The 16,120-nt window shown below is 31.6% G+C and overlaps 1 protein-coding gene across 2 annotated transcripts in view; it reads left to right on the top strand.

Moving 5' to 3' along the window:
• The window catches only part of LOC142615207 (uncharacterized), a 38,650-nt gene extending 22,791 nt beyond the window's left edge, over nucleotides 1-15,859 (top strand). For both annotated transcript variants that reach the window (XM_075787918.1, XM_075787917.1), the window contains exons 7-10: nucleotides 7,512-7,610; nucleotides 12,816-12,851; nucleotides 12,949-13,358; nucleotides 15,104-15,859. In XM_075787918.1, the coding sequence (XP_075644033.1) occupies nucleotides 7,512-7,610; nucleotides 12,816-12,851; nucleotides 12,949-13,358; nucleotides 15,104-15,712 (1,154 nt within the window). In that variant the 3' untranslated portion in view covers nucleotides 15,713-15,859. The remainder of the gene's footprint in view (nucleotides 1-7,511; nucleotides 7,611-12,815; nucleotides 12,852-12,948; nucleotides 13,359-15,103) is intronic.
• The last annotated feature ends 261 nt before the right edge of the window (nucleotides 15,860-16,120 follow it).

Below are 16,120 nucleotides of genomic sequence, written 5' to 3'. Positions count from 1 at the left end.
GTAGAATATTTTTTAGCCTATTAGCTAAAACCTTAGAAAAGATTTTATACAAAATATTGCAAAGACTAAAAGTCTATATTTAGAGATAAGTTCGGGGCTTCTTTTACTTTTGGGGTAAGGGTCACATATGTATGATTCAGATGAGATGGAAGTGTTGCAGTATTTAAAAAAATTGAGAATGTATTGAATTATATCATTACCAACTAGCTGCCAATAATTTTGGTAGAAAAGAGGAGGCATACCATCGAGACCTGGAGCCTTTAGGGGAGCCATTTGTTTGATCACCGCCCCTACCTCCCAAGTCATGTAATCAGCAAATATTTGAGCGTTCATGTCATCACTTATTATGCTTGGAATGGAATCAATAGTGCTCCCTGTTTGAACACGGTTTGATGATGAAAAGAGAGCATGGTAATAATCAACTATTGAAGCCGCCACCTCTTCCTGAGACAAGAACCAAACGCCATCACAGTTTCATATCAAGGTAATGAAATTCTTTCAACTTTATTGAGTGGCTCTACTGTGGAAATATTTAGAACTTTTATCCCCATGTGTTGCCCATTGAGCTTTTGATCTTTGAAACCACACGCGTCTCTTTATCCATAAGGTCTTTAATTTCATCTTTTATTGATAAAACTCAAAAGTTCAAACCAGTAATCATAGCCTCCCTCTAGGCTTCTTTGAGTAAATCTCTCTTCACTCTCAATTCATCCTCGACATTGCAAAAATTCTTTTTAACTCCATCACTTCAATTTTTTCCCCCACTTGTCTACCTTATGCATTGTTAGAATAAATGGGCCTGAAGATACCTGTGAAGACCAAACTGCTTCCATAGTGTCTATACACCCCATGTTAGAAAGCCACATCTCCTTGAAACGAAATAATTTTTGGAATCTGGGAGGTTCCATACTAGACAGCACTATCCTGAGAGGGCTATGATTCGAAGTGTTAGAGTGCAAGTGATGTACCCTAGTCCCACCGAAATTCATAAGCCAATCATTATTAGCAAGCCCTTGGTCTAGTCGTTCCCAAATTGAGTGTCCATCAACAAAGAGTTCCTACCAAGTGAATTTCGACGCAACAACCAAGATGTAAGAAACCACATTCATCAATTGTATCCCATGAGAGCTGCATTTGGTTTTAGTTTTTGTTTGCCCCACCAAATTTCTCTGAATGACCGACCAACCCAATGAAATCACCAGAGCACAACCAAAGGTGAGACATACGATTATTTAAATCATGTAATAAATTCCAAGATTCACCTATCATCGTTCCCCATAAAAACCAATAAATCTCCATGCATCATTGCTCCCTTTATTCACTACAGCCCACCACCCCTGTTATTTCTTGGAAAAAAAAAACATATTTTCAAAATCCAAAATTTTCTTTATTTTTTTAGCCTTGCTTCATCCATCCATGTCTCGGCAATGAACACAACGGAAGGATCTTTTTTCTAGTCTAATTCACCAAGCTTTTTTCTCTATTCGTAGGTTCCCAAGCTTACGACAGTTCCAAACTAGGCAATTCTTTTGATTGTTGGCTTCCGCCAATTCAAAAAAGGTCCTGCCATCCTCCTTAGAAACCTGTATTTTTTTTACTAGGCAACTTAGGATGATCTTCATCCATTTTGTCTCTCACACGTTTCCCTAACACAGTAGCATGCATAGTAAAATCATCTGAGTTATTTTTTTGAGCCATTTTTTTCCATTTGCGTGGAACTAAATTCCCATCCAAGAGAGTATGTGTGTAGGACTCAGAAGGAATACTACGATTAGGATTCTCTAGGTTAACCTCATTAATGCTACTAGAATTTTCTCCATCAAAAGAATCAGCCAAATGGGGAATAGATCCCGAAAATAACTCACCAAGTAAGGAAAGTAGTGGGGATTCAAATTTCTATAAGCCCGAATCAATCTCCTCTATTTGAATTTCAAAAGTGTCCTTCACCAAGGGGGGGGGGGGGGGAAGTCATAGACTTAGGGATATTTGAAATATCTTTAGGTTGGAAAATATTCTCTGTATGGGAATATGCAGGATATCGCCCTTTTCCACCGCTATTACCATATTTGTAACCTGGAAAAAGTCAAAGCTTAACGCACCAGCGTGAGCACTGGAAGTGCCGCCATTGGGAGGAGGTGGGCAACTTGTGCCACCTTGAGACCTTGCACTCGACTTATCTTTTTTCTCCTTCTTCCTAGCTTCATAGTAACCAAGTACTATTACCACATTTTTCCTGGACAGGGGGTTTGAAGGTGCTCAGATTTATGGCCCATACTCCTAGTTCCCCAAGGAAAGAGTTCCATTACTCTCTATCCAAAGATCATAGTCTTTATCATTGTGGTTTAAGCACTCATACCAATAGCAGAAATTAGGCAAGCGTTTGTATTTAAAAGAGACCCAACGCTCGGACCCTTCCCCTAGAGAGATCACCCGGCCCCGGCACTAAGGGAGATTAAGTTAATTAAATTTTTATTTATGAATATTTAGAGTGGAAAACTTAATCATCTATTGAACTTCTTCTTTTTTTCCTCAAAAAGAAAAAAGTTTTATCATATTTTTATAAAGGGTCATGCTAATAGGTGCCCTTAGGACAATGGTTAACAATTTATTTTAGGAAAGTTGTGACACAACTTTTATGGGAAATGGAAAAAGCTATCAAAACATTAATTGTTTTTTTTTTTTTTTCCATTTCCCATAAAAGCTTTCCTTAAATGGATTATTAATCATTTCCCTAAGGGCATTCGTCAGTATTTCCCTATTATAAATAATAAAAACTAGTTGTTAACTTGTGCATTGCATGAAAAAAATAAGAAACATAATAAGTGATTTCAAAGAAAATGTGTGTAAATAATAAGTATTAACTAATGAAATTTCAAAGAATATGTGTATAAAAAAAATCATATGAAAGTTAATTAGTTTGTTTAAAGTTTGATTAGCATAATTTATTCAAAATTTATTTAATATTCATTTGTCTAAATCTAGTGAAACAATGAGTTTTGGTTGTTTTCAACTAACATATAACAATTTAGCACTTGTTTAAAATTTAAAACCTAATAAAAACAAATATTATATTTTTAACATAAATGAACGTGAGCTTCTAAAAACTTATTTAATAACTAGCCTCATCACAAGCACTTCGCGTGTTCGATGAGGCCTTTTTTTTTTTTTTTCATTAATTTCAATTTGAGGTTTACTTACGCATTTAGAACTACGAATACAACCAGGAGTGTCACAAGGCTAACTTCAAAAAATGAACAAATATTACATGTTTATTTTGTAGCAAAAAAAAAAAAAAAAACTTGTGTTTGTATTTTATATATATACTAGCCTCTGAGCACGCGCCCACAGAGGTTCTTCTATTTTTTGGGTAAGGGTTAATTTAGAGTATTTATTATAATTTGGGATTACTACATTTTCCAATAAAAAAAAAAAACCTAGGGGTGTAATGAAAAATTATTTCACCTGCTAACGCATAATATTCATCACACCCTTAAGGTTTTTTTTTTTTTTTTTTGTAATTGGAAAATGTAGTAATCCCAAATTATAATAAATACTCTAAATTAACCCTTACCGAAAAAATAGAAGAGCCTCTGAGCACGCGCGTGCGTGCTCAGAGACTAGTATAGATGAAAAGTAGTCCCTTAGAGAAAAGTAAAAATAAAAAGAAGAGTCTTCAAGAACGTGCAAAAATGCTAGTTTCTTCTAATGTGATTGTCAAATTGTTTATATCATTAGAAAATTAGTTTTAGAAACATTACCCAATTTGAATGCTCCTCAAACTAATGCTTATTGGCCAATAACATAAATGTGCTACAATGTACATAATAGCCTTTTATGCATGTTTAGAAACTTTTCTATATTTTAAACGTCAATACTTTCTTTATCTTAATTTTTTTCCATTAATATACAAATTGTAATTATAATGATAAGATACAAAAAGAACAAACTTTTGTCAATGGATTCATCTCTTCCTACCTTTACTTGATTTATAAAGAAAAAATTACCAAAAATTAGTGTATAATTAATTCCAACATCTTAAAAGAATTATGTAAACATCTAGAATTGACTATTAAAATATTCATAATTTTTTGACCACTTTAAAGTCAACAAAGCATTTGCTATTCAAGTAACAATACTTCGTATTAGTGTCATGATTAATATGATACAAAATTAAGACTCAACTTCAACTAAAATATTTATCCAACAAAAAAAAACTTAAACTAAAATATTCTTAAAATTTTATTTTAATTTTTTTTTTACATTCTTGGAGGAGTGAATAAAAATCATTACGTAGAACTTTGCAATTTTTATAGAATCCAAATTCAAATGAGAAAAAAATGGAGGAAAAGGCCTTGGAAGGTAAATGATTTGTATATCTTGCAAAGCTATGATATTTTTAAAAGTTTTGAATGCATGCATGTAGAGACTTTTTTATTTTTGTAAAATTTTTCATTAATGATTTCAACATCAATAAGTGTTTTTTTTTTTTTTTTTTTTGTGAGTGGGAGATCAGAGCATAACTTTTAAAATACCACTCGTACTATACATGAATTTGAAATCCACTTTGATTTGTAAGATATTAGACATATTCCCATTCACGGTTTTTTGGAGCCATAATTTGCTAAAGAAATTGTATAAGAAATTCTAAAATCTAAAAAGTAAAGGAAAAAAAAACGAATTTCAAAGAATAAGTTAGACATGGTCATGAACATCCATTCTCCTCACTTAATTGAGTATAAAGAAAACCAACCGACAAAATTAATATGCTATAATTTGCTGATAGAATTATATAAGAAATTCTAAAATCTAAAAAGAAAAAGAAAAAATAAAATTAAAAGATTTGGGCGTAATAAAGTTCTAGGCATGTAGAAGAAATGCTATCATGGTCTTCGAATATTTTGGCAAACAGAAGCCAGTAAACAAAAAGCAAAAAACTTAAAAAGAACATGAAAAAGAGATAGGAATGCTTAACATATAGTTAAAATACTGTATCAGATCTTTGTCAATAAATTCCCACCTACACAGCACCAAATTCCCACCTACAAAAACTCAAATGTCAATAACAAAATATAGAGAGAGATTAGAGTACCTACCTTTTAAATTCTATTTTGAGCGGTGTCATTTGTTTTTTTTTTGCACTTCGTCTCTGCCTTTTTTCTAATTTTTTGCTTTGATGATAGTCCTCTCTAGCTCTTAACATAGCAAGGTTGGTTTTTTTTTGTTTTTTTTTGTTTTGAATTAGCATTAAAGATTGGACGTGAGGATAAGGATGGCCTACCTTAAGATAAAATTGTAACTGCAAGATTGCTAAGTGCTAACTGGTTGATGATAATGGGGAGTTTAATCTTTAAATTTGTACTGGGTTTGTACATGGGTGAAATCGTGGATGAGGATAATTATAAATAGTTTTTTTTTCTAAAAGTTTAATAGTTTTATTTATTTTTGTTGAGGTAAAAGGCTCACATGAAAAAACTGAACGAATTAAAAGCATTTTTTTAGGAGTAAAACATGGGAAGTGAAATTTAAATATAATCGGTTGTGAAGGAAAAAAAAAAAGAATTTGGTAATTGAAAAAGTGGGAAATGTTATTGGCATATTAAAACTAAAAGCACTTTTTTAGGAGTAAAACATGGAAAGTGGAATTCAACTGGCTGTTTTTCTTTTTTTTTTTTGTTTTTACATATTTATCCTGTTAGTTGATAATAATTCTTGTAAAGTCTCTCACCTGAACTTACCTAATATTCCATTCCAATGACTCCTCAATGCAATCCAAAAAATTTGTGCGTACGTGAACCTGGGAGAGATAAAAGAATTAGCGTTAAACCAAGTATTTAAAAAAAAAATTTAATCAACAAACCAAAGTTAGAATTTAACTCTATCATGGACTCTTTAAAATCTAATCACCACATCATCAACTATTTAAATAAATAACTAAATAAAAAAATAAAATTTAATGCCTAAAACATATACAATGATGGTAAAAAAAAAAAACTAAAAAACTTTAACGCCAAAAACATATACAATGATGGTAAAAAAAATTTCTTAAAAAGAAAAAAAAATACGCAGAAGGAAAAAAAAAAAGTGAGGAAATAGAAGATAAAGATTTTTAGAATTCAATTCTATCATGGACTCTTTAAAATCTAATCACCACATCATCATCTATTTAAATAAATAACTAAATAAAAAAATAAAATTTAACGCCAAAAACATATACAATGATGGTAGAAAAAAAAGTACGAAGAAGGAAAAAAAAAAAAAAAAGAGGAAATAGAAGATAAAGATTTTTTTAGAATTTAACTTTATCATGGACTCTTTAAAATCTAATCACCACATCATCAACTATTTAAATAAATAACTAAATTAAAAAAAATTTATCGCCAAAAACATATACAATGATGGTAAAAAAATTTCTTAAAAAGAAAAAAAAATACGAAGAAGGAAAAAAAAAAAAAGAGGAAATAGAAGGAAATAGTAATTGATCATTTATATTTTGATCATTAATCAAATTTTCAAAATTACATTTAAAAAAAAAAAAAGAGTTAACGTGATACATTAAAAAAAATAAAAAAGTAGAACTCAAAGAAAGTTATTCATAAACTAAAGAAAAGAAAACAAAGAGGAACTTGCAAAAGATAGAACCTGAAAATTTGTTGGTTGAATGCTTCTTTTGTAGCATAAGGCAACCCTGTCTTTGGATCACAATACCTACAACATGAAATGACAATTCATTAAGAAGTATAGTGGTAGATTATACGAAGGAACCATTCATTTCAAAATTGCATTTAAAAAAAAAAAGAAAAAAAAAAGAGAGTTAACGTGATACATATAAAAAAAAAGTAGAGCTCAAAGAAAGTCAATCATAAACCAAAGAAAAGAAAACAAATAGGAACTTGCAAAAGATAGAACCTGGAAATTTGTTGAAGCCTCTGACAATAAATGTCTTTAATTTGAAGAAGAATGAGAGATAGAAAGTGAGATAGAAACTGCAAAACGTACGTGAGTTTGTGGGTTTTAAAGTGTAGGAGTTTTAATTTACATATTTATCCTCGTTAGTTGAAAACTTGTAAGTGGATATGATGAGAGTACTTTAGGCATTCAAAATGTGGAATCCAAACAGGGGAAGCCCCTTAAATAGTAGTATAGATATATATATATATATATATATATATATATATATATTTTTTTTTTTTTTTTTTTGAGAATCTAATTTATAAGTGGATAAAGCAATTTGAAAATCAATAGGAGAGGGGCCTATTTTTTAGGCAATGTTTTAGTGGGAGTTAGAGTTGTATTTTTACTGGATTGTTTTTTAATTTTGTCTTTACTTAAACATAGAGGTATATGGGCATTTTTGAACAAAAAAAGTGAAGATCCTAAATAGAGGAAGTCTATTAAATAGTAGTATAGATATTAGAAAATTAAAAAAATAAAGTATTCCAATTTTATTTTTCTTCATCATTGTTTTTTATTTTTCTTTTTACATGAGATTAATTGGTCACTTCTGCTGCAAGGTATATGCATTCCACTGGCTCATGACACCAACCAAATTCCTATAAGCATCCAAAAATCAGAGATGGAAAAATGCGGTCAAGTAAGAAATATTGGATTAGGTAAATTGTTGTCAATATTCTTCTTCTTCTTCTTTTGTTCAATAGGAATTTTGGTCTCTCACAATAAAAATAATTTTTTGGAAATAATTAATTTTTCTCACCTAATAAATAGTAATAGCCTTATTTTATATTAAAAATATAGATACAACAACAACGAAGCATTTATCTTAAAATTTGGTGTCAACTATAGATCATCAACAGATTAAATTGGGTCAGCCACATTAATTCTATTCTTCCAGTCTATTCTATCTAAAATCATGCTCTCCATTACTTTATTAATTGACATGTTTTTTTTTTTGTTACTTCTTACCGTCCCTTCGTTTTGTTTCTACTTTTACTAAAGTTATATTTCATGTACTTTGTTTTAGTTCTACTTAAACGATATGTATATCAAAATTATTTTCAGCTTGTAACTATCCCACAAAGTAAGGGAGGAGGTGGTTATGTGTAGGATTTAACTTCTCCATCTTCCATACAATGTGACAAATGTCTTCTTGTTTATTATTTTCTTGACAAGTGTCTTACACATTACATTTGTTCCCAAGACATATGCCATGGTTACAAAACTTCCACATGTTATGCCTACCAAGTCACATATGTCATTCTCTCTACTAATATATGTGGCTTTATGCCAACAAATAATTATAGATTAAATTAAAAACCATATCTTCGTCTTAAAATTATTTTTATGGTATAAACACTATCATCATTCAAGAACCTTCCAACTCTTTGCGTAATGTCCTGTTCCACTCATTGTTTTTAAACCCGGACCTGACTGGCTGATCCAATTGAGTTAACTAGGAACTGGTCCTTGGACTGGTTTTATAAGAACTCGGTTCATCCATGTCATTATTTTGGTAAAAATTGATGAAAATATGCTGGTGGCAGGACTTGAACCTACTCTTAGCAAGTGAAATAACATGTCCGGCATGCAAACTATTGGGTCATGCACATCTTGTTGGTTAGGAATGAAAAATTAATAAATATAAACCAATTTAAGTATCAAATATATTAAAAAATTAAATGATACATTTTGATTTGACCTCAGTTGAACCTCGGCCCGACCTTAAAAACCTTGAACTTCTCTATTTTTCGGTTCATTAAACGGTCCGAGTTTCAAAACTAGGGTTCCACTACCATAGACAATGCTAAGGGTGAAAGAGTAACATTGATTAGAGTTTGAAGTGCTTGATCTCTTGTCTTCCTTTGTTGATAGAGTGGATTCTCACCTTTTAGAGTTGTTCCACTCTTATCTAAGAAATACTTTTCAGGATTTAGCTATGTACCATCAATAAAATTGAGCAAGGAGTATGATCAAAAGAATGGAAAGTATTATTTGATACTTCCAAAGCACAGAGTTAGAGCTATCAAGCTTGATATAAATAAGATTTGAAATGTGGGATAGAAATAAATTTGGTGTTTGTAATTGTGGTTGAGAACTTGTGGTATTGAAGTTATTTGTAGCTGATTAGCAAGGCCGATTGAATACAATTTGAGACCTTAGACGAAAGCTTTAGTTAATTGAGTTAATGTTATAATGCATAACATTAACTAAATCAATGGTTAATAAATTTTATTGAAGTGATATTTAAATATACAATTTGAGGCGATTGTGTATTTAAATATCAGTTCAATAAAATTTATTAACCCTTAATTTAATTAATGTTATGCATTATAAATATTTTTTTTTCATTTAAATGCATTATTCTTACTATTTCATATAACTAATTCACTTAAACACTGTTAGGGATATAACAAATTTTGTCACATAGGCATTACAGACTAAAGCGTCACCAATAAATAAAAAAATTGTTTCAACCAGTCATTTATTAAGTTGTTTAAGTGGTTCCAAACTACCAGTCTATTTTAGCCACATCATTTTGTAAGTATTTTTTAGTAAAATTTGTAGCAGTTTTAGCATTTTTCATTTACTTAATGGTGATTCGTTGGATTTCTATTAATCTTTTTTCTTTTCTTTTCTTTTTTTTTTGGTGAGAAAATGCTAAAACTACTACAACCTTTATTACAAAAATATTACAAAATGACGTGGAAAAGAATGTAATTGGTAGCACTTCAACAAAATAATAAATGAAAATATAATTTTTTTTCCTGATAGAAAGGGGGTAATTTCATAAAACACAGGAACAACACGGTCATAGGCCACCCCAGCAGAATCAAGACTTAAAAGCAAGGAAACTTCCGTCAGGGGGTCTAAGAAAATTACAAAGTCTTGGGAGAGCAAAGCTCCCCTTCAAGCAAGTGCATCAGTGCACTTGTTTGCCTCACGATAACAATGTTTAATTTGGACTCTAGGAATATTGCCTAATTCGGTCTCACAATCACTCATTAAAGCATCAATACAATTCTGATGGTCATCTGGTTTTTGCAGAAGATCAACAATAAGATTGGAGTCCAATTCAATGATCACAACAGGAAGCTTAAGAGCTATGCATGATCTGAGTCTATCACGTAATGCCCATAGTTTTGCAGCCACGCTAGTCGAAAAAACCCACATTCTAGCATAACCTTTAAGCCATTCTCCCTTATCATTTCGGATTAGTCCTCCACCACCCGCTTTCCCCGGATTGCCAAGTGAAGAGCCATCCGAGTTAAGTTTGAACCAGGTAAGAGGAGGAAAGAGCTAACTAACTGCAATCTTTGGTTGGAGGTTTGTTTTGCATTGATACCAATGTAAGCAAATTTCGTTGCTTTTTCGAGGACTTTTGACATTAGATTTCGCTGCCGATTCTCATGTCGAAACACCACACCATTCCTATTCAGCCATAAAGTCCATATGCCAAAAGAAAAGATGATACCCCATCTGATTTCCAAATTAGGAGCGGTTTTAGAGTTGCAACAATTCTGACTAAGCCATTCATAAGTGTTTAAACCAAAGAAAATAGAAGTAGGCATTGGAGGAGATAACGAGTTTCAAAGGTTACGAGCAATATGGCAATCTCTAAGAACATGCAAAATGGACTCCGAACCTACCCTATACAGCTTACACATAGGTGAAACTTCCATTCCCCTTGCTGCAAGAACAGTATTGACCAGAATACCCTTGTGTAAGCACTGCCACACAAAACACTTGATTTTTGGGATAGTGAAGGCCTTCCAAATCCAGTCCCCATCCAAGCAGCCTGTGTAGTGCCCTTCCTCTTCCATACTTGCAAGTTTATAAGCTTCTTTCAATTCAAAATTGCCACTCGGGGAAGAAGACCAAGTGATGCGATCCGTATTTCGTGCATAGAAGGAAATGGGGGTAGCCTTAATTTCTGAGATCAATCTGTCAGGGAAGGAGAAAGAGCATCCACGCCAAGTCCAGCCCAAGAGCCCAGTCACATCTTTTAAGGCAATATGTTCTTCCCCCCTTGTTAAGGGGTCTTAAAATTAAACTCCGAAGTAGTCCTCTGTCCAACCATTTATCGAACCAGAGAGATAACTTGCTGTCCTTGCCAACAACCCATTTCGCTCCTTTTTAAAGACCGATTCACCCTTTCGAATAGCAGACCAAGTAGCTGAACAAGACTTGAATGAACGAGAATTGGATGACCTCCTCGGGGTGCAATACTTGTGGGAAAGCACTCTAGCCCAAAGAGAGGAAGGCTCAATATGAAGTCGCCAATTTAACTTGGCTAGATTGGCAATATTCTTAGCTTTGGCAGCTTGGATACCCAAACCTCCATCTTTCTTAGGCTTTGCAATTTTCTTCCAACTCACCAAATGAAGCCTCTTCTTGCTTTCTAACGAACCCCAAAGAAAGTTGCGACTAAGTCCCAATGAACATATAAATTAGTTCTTATAATTGGTAGTACAATAATTTTTAAGACCCATTTGTATTTTCAACATTAATCAATTTTTTTTTGGCATTCTTAAGAGAAAAAAAAATACAAAAATTGTTCGAGTCATATTTTATGAATTGGCATATTATATGACAAAATGCACTTTACTTGTAATTATGTAGTTTTAAGTGGTTTTAAGAACAATATGAAGTATTTTAAAGAAGTATAACAAGTGGTATTATTGAAAATATGAAGATTACTCAAGAAACAATACAAGAAAAGCTGAAATAGGTTGTCTTAATACCTAGCTTGACACCTCCACTCTATCAAGCTTTAATGAATTGTAATACATACCTCGATACCTCTCAATCTATCGATGTATGCAAATTCTGAATTTGCAAATCTATTTTTTGGCCCATGATGACAAGGCTTTTCTAGGGTTTCATGTTCTAGGTCTCTAGAGGATATAAAAGCAATTTTTTTTTTTATAGCTATCATCATAGACACAAAGACCACTATTGAGATACACGCATTTGTGAAGCTGCTCTTGTACGTCTTTGGGTTATGTACCAAGCTTCTTTTAGATCTACAAGCATGAATTGAAGAACTTTGCATCAAACAACAACAATCAAGTTGTTGTGTAGTTAGTTATTGATTGAGATTCGTGCAAAGGAGAAGTTTCTACAAGATTAAGTATAATTGGAGACTAGAATAAAAGTTCAACTGTAAATTGGTATTTTGGGATAGGTTGGAACCATTGGGTAATGGTAAGATTCCTTATACTTGTAACTAGTTATTCTTAATTAGTGGATTTTTCAAGAATGATGACCTGAAATTCACCCAGTGGAGTTTTTGCCTGCAAAAGTTTCCCATTTATCAACAAATCATTATGTCAATTTATTTTCCACTACACTCTAGTTTATATTGGTGATTTGTTCGTGCCTTCACGATATTGCATGTAATTTAGATAATTAATTAATTTAGATAATTGAATTAATTAACTGGGGTTAATATATTTTTAACCCAACAAAATTGAAAAACTCACATTTTTTTTAAAAATAAAAAAGTACTTATTCACCCCGGCATTTGGGGGCAACATATTCGCCTAAGTTGCCGAGGTCTAGGGTCGGCTGGTGATCAGTTGAAGAAATGGAAACAATTTCTGGTTCTTTCAAGGCAATGGAGATTTGATTCTCTACTCTGCATGGATTTTACAGTTCTATGTATACTGTAAAGCACGTCGATAGCTTCCTCTAGGATCTAACAAACTTCTAACTACTCGAATAAAAACATTACAAATCTACATTAGCAAAACAAATCTTGGTAGCAATGCGTAACCTACTAACTGCAACCCTAACTAACTGTTCTCTATTCTTTTTAAGTATGCGTATTTGATTTTGTTTTTTCTATTTCCACTTTGCAGCTCAAGGGTCTGTTTGGAATCTCCTTAAATTCCTGGGTATGATACATTTAGTCAATTAATTTCATATCTTTTTCTTCAATTTTTTTTTTTCTCTCATTTAGTTGACTAAACATTGTTTTGATTATTGACTTAGAAATCGATCAAATATATGATTTGAAGCTTCTTCACCACCAATCCAAAAAACTTTTACTTCGCATGTGCGAAGTATTACCAGGTTTGAATATTCACCAACTAAGAAAAGGTAAGGTTATTGAAGCCATGATGAAAGCTGTCAAGCAAGGGAGAGTTGAGTTTGTTACCGAAATACTGAAAACATGTCCTGACCTTATTGATCGAAACTTATTTAAGTTGGCCGTTCTTCATCGTCAGCATGAAGTATTTCGCTTCCTATGCAAATCTCCTGCAAAGAACGCATTATTTGCTTTGGTTGATAGCGATAGAAATACCATATTACATATATCAGCGATGTTCGAACCTTCTGCTAGACGTAATACGGTTCCAGGAGCAGCTTTTCTTATGCAAAGAGAAGTACAATGGTATAAGGTATAATACATATATCCCTCACTTTATTTATTTATATATTTTTAATATAATTTCAATGATGAGTTGTTTTCAGTTCTCTTGTGATTAATTATCTGACACTCTTTGGAAACTCTATTCTGAACTACAATGTGAGAATGCGTGAGTGAATAGGAGACTAAGGATCCACGTAAAAGTCAGAATGTGCGAGGATAACTACGACTTCAATATCCCACCAATAAGATAAAGAAAATGAACGGAAATAAGATAATTAAAAAAGGGGGAAAATCATAAATTGACAAATACGAAATGGAAGTGAAATGAAATAGAGTAAAAGGTTGGGTGGTTTCATATTCTAATTCCTATAAAAAAAAAAAAAAAGTCATTAAATTGTTAAATTAAAATAACAGTATAATTTAATGTACAGAATATAATAAGTGGTTATCTTTTATAATATTTAAACTATCTATAGCAATGTTTTCATTGATTTGATATATTAACTCTTGTTTTCTATATAATTTTAAAATTTTTGAACATTTTATATATAAGATAGTTATTAATTTTTTATCAATTTGATATTTTGCAAGCAAGGAGATATTATGTGTTTTCATTAATTCAATTGTGAATTTATCATAAAAATTATTTTAAAAAATTTATTAAAGTGCGTAACAAGTAATTAACAAGAGTTCCACTCCATTAAGTTTAAAATATACAATCTATTTAATAGAATCAACTAATATAAATTAAATGCAGTTATATGAAAAGGTGTACAATTTATACCATATTTCATATTATTAGGTCTTAAATTTATAAAATTGTTTCAATTTAAGGTTTTTGTCCGTCTCTATTATCTTGGATAGCAACATAACAAATTAACACATAAAACAAGTGATTAAACTTTACATTTCACTTAAGATTTGTTCATAAGTCAATTTTGCAATTATTGATCAATAGAAAGCTTGGAGAGAAAACCATGGAGAGAGAGAGAGAGAGAGAGAGAGAGAGAGAGAGAGAAAATGAGTCAAAACATCAAAATTGATTCCTTAGTAAAATACAAATTTTATAAATGGCTTCCATTTTTTCTATACTCTATTAGTGTCCAAAATAACATATATGAATAAAGTATATGAATACAGGCTTCAAATTTAAATAATTTCACAAGTTTATGACTTTAATTAACAAAATTAAAAACTTGGGACCTGATCTAAAAAAGTGTGTAAACTCTAGTCCTTTTTATGTAATTTCACCTATGAATTACAGTAGATAAAACCTATAGAGTACCATAATATTATAGTTTATCCTATTTACTAGGCCTCTCTCTCCAAATAGTTAAAATAAGAAATAAAAATTCCTAGACACTAGGCCAAATAGGCCTAGGAGCCCAAGGCCAAGTCGTAACTGTCATGATTCGAAGTATCACTACACTTTATTATCCTTACATTACAATGTTCTACTTGTATATACTTGCATATCTAGGTATTTTTGTATAAAAGAGAAAAGTATTCTTTCACACTCATTCACATCCACTATTTTATGGATATATCCATAATTGATGTAAAATAGCGCATGTGTGAAAATCAAAAGCCATATAAAAGTAACCCTTATACTATACACAAAACTTAACATGCTAACTTTCAAGCATTCAATCTTTCTCACTTTTTAATCCTATAAACTTTTCATTTATAATAGATAGAATCATTCCTAAAAAAAAGGAAAAAGACGCAAAGTTACAAGGTATATAATATTTTTTTATTTCTTAATAAACGCAGGAGGTGGAGAGCATTGTCCATCCTTTCATGTTAGAATATACAAACAAAAATGGTCAAAGACCTCGAGAATTATTTACAGAAAGCCATAAAGAGTTGATGAAAGAAGGAGAAAAATGGATGAAGGAGACAGCATCTTCTTGTACAGTGGTAGCTGCTCTGATTGTTACCATTATGTTTGCAGCAGCAATTACTGTTCCAGGTGGCAACATACAAGATTCAGGCTTGCCAACCTTCTTAAATGAGAAGGTTTTTATGGTCTTTATAATATCTGATGCTCTGTCTCTGCTTTCTGCCTCAACTTCATTGTTGATGTTTCTTGGCATCCTCACATCACGTTATGCAGAGGAAGATTTCCTTAAATCCTTACCCAAAAAGATGATAGTAGGCCTTTCCACCCTTATCCTCTCCATAGCAACCATGATGATAACTTTTTGTGCTTCTCTTTTCATTATTCTACCAGGAAAATCACGGGTGGTCATTCCTATCATTTGTCTTGCTATTGTTCCAGTTACCCTATTCGCATGGATGCAATTTCACCTTCTTATTGACATGGTCATTTCAACATATGCATCAAGGATCTTAGACAAGAAAGCGACGTATGGGTCGTAAGTTATTTGTGGTGTAGGGTGATGTTAGAAATTATTATTTTTACTTTGTTTCGAAAGAGAACTAATGAACTTTCCTCTTGTGATGGATATTGTGTGTTTTTATTTATATTTTTTTCATTTTAGACCTTTTTTATCTTAAATCAAATAAATCATAACTCCATTATATATTTTCATTCTTTATATTATCAATTCAATTTCTAATTTAGTTATTTATTTTGAGCAAGGATAGTATAATTCCAAATCCGTTAAGTCTCATCCATGATAATTCAAATGTAGATCTTTACCGTTTGAAGCAAAGGTAGTAAAATTAAGATACAAAAGTATCAGTATCTATCACTAGATAATAAAAAAAAACTAATTGAGAATATAAAGGACAAATTATTCTATACTATATTAATTCATGTCTGAA

The sequence above is a fragment of the Castanea sativa genome, chromosome 11, assembly GCF_040712315.1.
Source record: "Castanea sativa cultivar Marrone di Chiusa Pesio chromosome 11, ASM4071231v1".
Lineage (NCBI taxonomy): Eukaryota > Viridiplantae > Streptophyta > Magnoliopsida > Fagales > Fagaceae > Castanea > Castanea sativa.
The sequence above is the reverse complement of the archived record's forward strand: the minus strand, read 5'-3'. Positions and strand labels throughout refer to the sequence as shown.